Below are 5103 nucleotides of genomic sequence, written 5' to 3'. Positions count from 1 at the left end.
CAGAGGTTAATTCTATCTGAAGAACAACAGCGCACGCTGTCTTTACTGTTCTTCGACATGGTTGTCATTAATTAAATTATGCTAACAAGAAGACATCATGTCTGTGTTTTCTACACCCCAGACCTTTGAAGGATGTGAGAAGACTAAAAAATTGCTTCTTCCTGTTGAATTTTTCTCGTCATCATAACAAAAGAAAGGGCAAAGTAAATGGTACAAATCCTGAGGAAGTAGCAGCCACTTCCTGTTCAGTCAAGCGTGCCCGATAAGACATGGAACAGCCCTTCAGCACCACTGCCTTCTGTTCACTCCACCTCTCCCTAAGTAATAAGTCCTCCCTGGTCTGGCTGTGACTGCCCTTTCTGGCCTCTGTCCTTGCAGATGTATTGTAGTCTTTCAGCGGTAAACCACCTTCACCCAGGATGGGCTGCAGACCCCCCGGCTTGCTGTTTCTGACTAGCCTGCTACACATCTGTAAGAACCCAGACTGAGGATGAAGGATGTTACTATATTATAAACAAAATCTCCTGATTTTCACCTGATATTTTTTTTTCTTCCACTCTGTGTGACTTACAGGGCATTGTGCTGGAGGACAGGGGTGTAAGTATAACTGCATTACACGCCTGATCTTATAATAACTAGTGCAGACTCCCCGGTGTAGTAACAGTTACAGTCCTTTCTATATTTAACAAAAAAGCTGTTTTCACACAAAAATAAATTGATTTGTCACAGGCGATGCTGGGCCATGTTTTAATCACCTTCAATTTGAATAATATGACATTTGAAAGCTTTCAGAAGGCAATACAACTAGGTGTCTATAAAGTTGCCACGATCTTAGAAGACCACCTTTCCTCTGAAATAAAGAAATAACACCCGTGTTTAAAAAATGTAATTCGATTCTGGTGTCTCTGAAGTGTCCTTATTAAAGTGGCACCTTGTTGATTTAAACTTTGAAAGCGCTGGGTCATCATCATTCAAAGCTAGGCTCAGGGTTTGTTATTTACAGCACTTCACATCCCAGAATCCAGATTAACAGCAATTGGCTACCGTGAGGATGTGGAGTGATTGTTTCCACTTCCACTGTGCTGTTGTTGTGGAGGGAAAGCAGAAGTTTGAATGAATCCACATGGTTTTCCAAGGGGATGTAGAGGGTCGGCACTGTTTACTGAGGTGCTTTCCTTCCTCCATCAGTTCCTCTGTGCACCCGACTGATGAGCAGGAAGCACCTTTCCATAGTCTTAACCTGGCGCTTGTGCTGCTGTTTAGGTCTTTTTTTATGTTTGTTGATTATTTCTTTCCCCTTCATCTTCTGTTTCTGTGTCTGTGTGTGATATTTGTGGACTACAGCATACACCATAGATACTGTTCGCCTCACAATCGAACCCAGGAACGCAGTTCAGACCGGGACAGCAGTGAGGCTACGCTGCCAGGTCAGCGTCAGTCACAGCAACATCCCTAACCTGATACACAGTTTCCAGCTCACACGGGACGATGTTCCTATCTACACCAACAACGCCACGGAAGACACGGTCGAGTATAAGATCAACCCAGCCAGAGCTGCCGACTCTGGAGATTATGAATGTCGAGTCTCAGTCAAGAACAAGGCCAAAGCCAGCAACAGCCAGAAACTGGACGTGAAAGGTACAGTTACATTTACAAGTAAAGGTCTGGAGATTATTCTAAGTGTGACATTTGCATTTGGAAACTGTTTTTATAAAGCCACAAAATGCAATCAAAGGAGCTCTCAGCACAAACAAAGCTTATCATCTTTTCTTTGCACAAAATGTATTCATCAAGGAGAATCAGAGCAGAAGGAACGCCTAAATTATCAGTTTTTCAGCGCGAACAAAATAAAAAGTGTGCAATCGTGGATGATCTCAGAATTTTTTCTGTGTTAAAAACAAATATCCTGCAGCGGCGGAGCCAAGCTTATCTCAGCATAATCACGCTTTTAAAGTTTACTGAAGACAAAATTGAAAAGGAGGAAGGAAACCACAACAAGAGGAGGCAGCTGCAGTAAAGGCCAACTCCTAAGAAGGAAGCCCATTTCAGGCGGGAGCTGCCTGTCCAGTGTCCAATTACATTTGAGCCCTTAAAAACTGGCAGCTGTTTAGGGAAACTGTCGCACTTTCTACACATTTTATATGAAATGAGTTCAACATCTGAATCTAGATTGTTTGATGTCACACATATCCAATATTTTGTCTAAAATTGAGCCAATTTTCTAATATTTCTGGATCTAACTACATATGCACTGTATTATTATATATATTATTTGAACTATAATATGAAAGTAATATGAATAGTAGGTTCACATCTGTAGTAATGTGGTTGTTTTGCTTTGCTTATTTTTTATGACTATGAATAATAAGATATATACTCCAAAAATATTTTGCGGCCCCAGACTTTTTTCAGTTTGTCACCAAATTTGTGAGCTACAATCACACACTGGCTAATGAATGTCTTCCCTCAATTGTATTTTGGCAGTAGAGCTTCTCACGTCCAAGTGCATGTCTCGTACCCCCTTTTCTTCCTGCCTGGCAGCTCCATCTTCAACATCCCTTGTCCTCCTCTGCAGATGCTCAAGCCTTTGCAGCCTTTATTCGCTAACTTTGTCCAACATTTGGAGAAACTAATATACTTAATATACCTGAATGTGCTTTTCAGGCTTGCAGACCCCGACCCTGCATTTGACTACTTCATCGCCCTATGAGAACGAGGAGTTTAAAGCCACCTGCAGTGCTCCAGAGGAGAAAGGACCCCTTATTTTCCAGTTTTACCAGAGCTTTAAGACCGGATCCCCTGAGGTCATAAAGCAGCTGTCACAGGGGGGCAACTCATCAACGGCTACACTGAGACTGAGTCACATCGGAAACTGTATCCTCTACTGTGACTATGAAATCCGTTTGGTTTCCGGGAACCAAAAGTCTAACAGTAGCAAAAAGGTTGAACTCATAGTCAAAGGTGAGTCGATCGAATGTTGTTATGTCACAATGAAAAGCTCTGAGTGCCTATGGGGGAGTGTGTCTGACTATTCTGGATTTTGTCTTGTAGCACTCCACATCGCCCCCATCATAAATATACTTCCCTCCAATAGTCTCTCTGAGGGTGATATAATTGAAGTGGTCTGCAGAGTTGTCAGTCCTCCGAGCAACACTGAAGTGTTCTTGACAAAAGACAAAGTGATCCTCAAGCAGGTCAGAGCTGCAGCCCTGAGTCATAAATTCACTGTACGAGAGGATGACTCTGGAGAGCTTGTGTGCAAAGCAGAGTGGGGCAGCGTGCAGAAAGAAACCTCGCGAAGAATCACAGTCAGATGTAAGCATCAATTACTCTGAATTTTTCAAACATGGCATCATTTTTTTTCATCTTATCAAATTAAATCGAATCAAAAATAATATATATGCACACATAAAGATTGTATGAATCCTTAATTTTTGCTCTCTAATCCCAACAGCGCTGTTTTCAAAGCCACAGCTGACTGTGGAGCCCACAGACATAGTTGAAGGAGACCACTTCAAATTGACCTGCTCTGTTAGCATTCTTGATTCCAGTAAGATCAACAATGAAACCATGCAGTACTCCATCTTCAAAGATAAGACTGAAGTCGCAAATACTGCCACGTATATGACTGTGGCACAACTTTCTGCAAGTGGCAACTACACCTGTAATGCCAAGTCTGATTCTCTGACACGCACTATTGTGAAGGAGAGCCAAAAACATTTCGTCAAGGTCAAAGGTGAGTTTAATCCAACCGAAGTTTTGCTGTTGTCACAATAAAGATGTGGGACATGTTTTACTTTGTTAGCCATGCACGTAATGTGTCAGCCTGTTGGTCCGTTTATTCTGTTCGTTTAGGCTTAAGTGTTACATTCAACATCTATTTAGAAGAAATTTGGAGACATTTCTGAAAATTCTGTGAAAAAAAAAAATGGATTCACTCCTCTGATGACACCATTAGCCATTTTCGCACAGAGGTGCATCTAGGAATGCAAACACCTGACTCAGTCAGATCACACTGACTGACCTTTTCTTAAACCAAACTGAGTATCATCTGTAGAGAGAACGTGCGGGAATCAGACCCTGTCCTGATCTATGCAACAGGTGAGAAACCTCCTCCTAAAATAGTGCACAGTTCAGAGTATGAAAACAACTATCAGGTCTATTTTTGTATTGAAGAAAAAGGTCATGAGATTCCCATCATCCTCAACTGTACTTTGTGTTTTGTTTCAGATCACACTTGTTAACATACTAACACACTATACGGTGATGGGGAACTAGCATAAGAGGATGAGCATATTGGCATTTACCTGGAAGCCTTACAGTGCAGCATCAGAGTTCCCAGCATGGCTGTAGACTCACAGTCTGGTTTAATGCTATCTTACTCTCCATTCCCAGTTCCTGTTTCAGAGCCTGTGCTGTCTGTGGTGGGAGGTACGCTGTTTCTGGGAAAGCCCTTCCAGTTGAGTTGTTACAGTCAGAGAGGCACTCTGCCCATCAAGTACACCCTGTATCAACCTAGTAAACCAACCAACATAAAAGTTGTGAGCAAGCGCGATGAAAAGGCTATCTTCAACCTCACATCCATCACCCAAATATCGGACATAAAAAACATTCTTTGCCATGCAAACAACAGTCAACTAAAGCCTCCCACGGTGGGAACAGGAGAGCAACTACTAAAATCGTCCGACATCATAGGTTTGTTGGACTGATGACCATGAAATGAATAAAACTGATATAAAACATGTTGAACCCAAGTCTAACACGTTTTTTTTTCCTCTGTGAAGAACCTGTGTCAAAACCACACTTGACCACTGAGCCCAGGATGGAGGACATCTCTGAGGGTTACAACATGACTCTTGTCTGCTCTGTTCAGAGAGGTAGTTTTCCCATTAACTTTACCTGGTACAGTCTGGGAAAAGGTTTCCTTGATTCTAAGACCTCCAGGAAACTAAAAGAATCTCACAGCATCAGCAATGTCAAAGGAGATCATGCTGGAGGATACTTCTGTGAGTGCACAAACCCAGCTGCAGAGCCCAAGCAAAGTGCCATCATCATAATTAGAGGTGTGTGTTTTATCTTCAGTTAAATGTGTGTGTGTGTGTG

At 42.2% G+C, this 5103-nt stretch overlaps 1 protein-coding gene across 2 annotated transcripts in view; it reads left to right on the top strand.

Annotated features, from left to right (window-relative positions):
- The first annotated feature begins 269 nt into the window (after positions 1–269).
- pecam1a (platelet and endothelial cell adhesion molecule 1a) overlaps positions 270–5103 on the top strand; it is a 9758-nt gene continuing 4924 nt past the window's right edge. The window contains exons 1-8 of one of the 2 annotated variants that reach the window (XM_013915165.1): positions 270–471; positions 574–597; positions 1345–1638; positions 2665–2961; positions 3052–3315; positions 3455–3736; positions 4396–4695; positions 4785–5063. In XM_013915165.1, the coding sequence (XP_013770619.1) occupies positions 420–471; positions 574–597; positions 1345–1638; positions 2665–2961; positions 3052–3315; positions 3455–3736; positions 4396–4695; positions 4785–5063 (1792 nt within the window). In that variant the 5' untranslated portion in view covers positions 270–419. The remainder of the gene's footprint in view (positions 472–573; positions 598–1344; positions 1639–2664; positions 2962–3051; positions 3316–3454; positions 3737–4395; positions 4696–4784; positions 5064–5103) is intronic. The other variant, XM_005750091.2, reaches the window with a different exon arrangement.

The sequence above is a fragment of the Pundamilia nyererei genome, unplaced genomic scaffold (assembly GCF_000239375.1).
Source record: "Pundamilia nyererei isolate P.nyererei 1_Seehausen unplaced genomic scaffold, PunNye1.0 scaffold00261, whole genome shotgun sequence".
Classification (NCBI taxonomy): domain Eukaryota; kingdom Metazoa; phylum Chordata; class Actinopteri; order Cichliformes; family Cichlidae; genus Pundamilia; species Pundamilia nyererei.
This window is presented reverse-complemented; position numbering and strand designations above follow the sequence as displayed.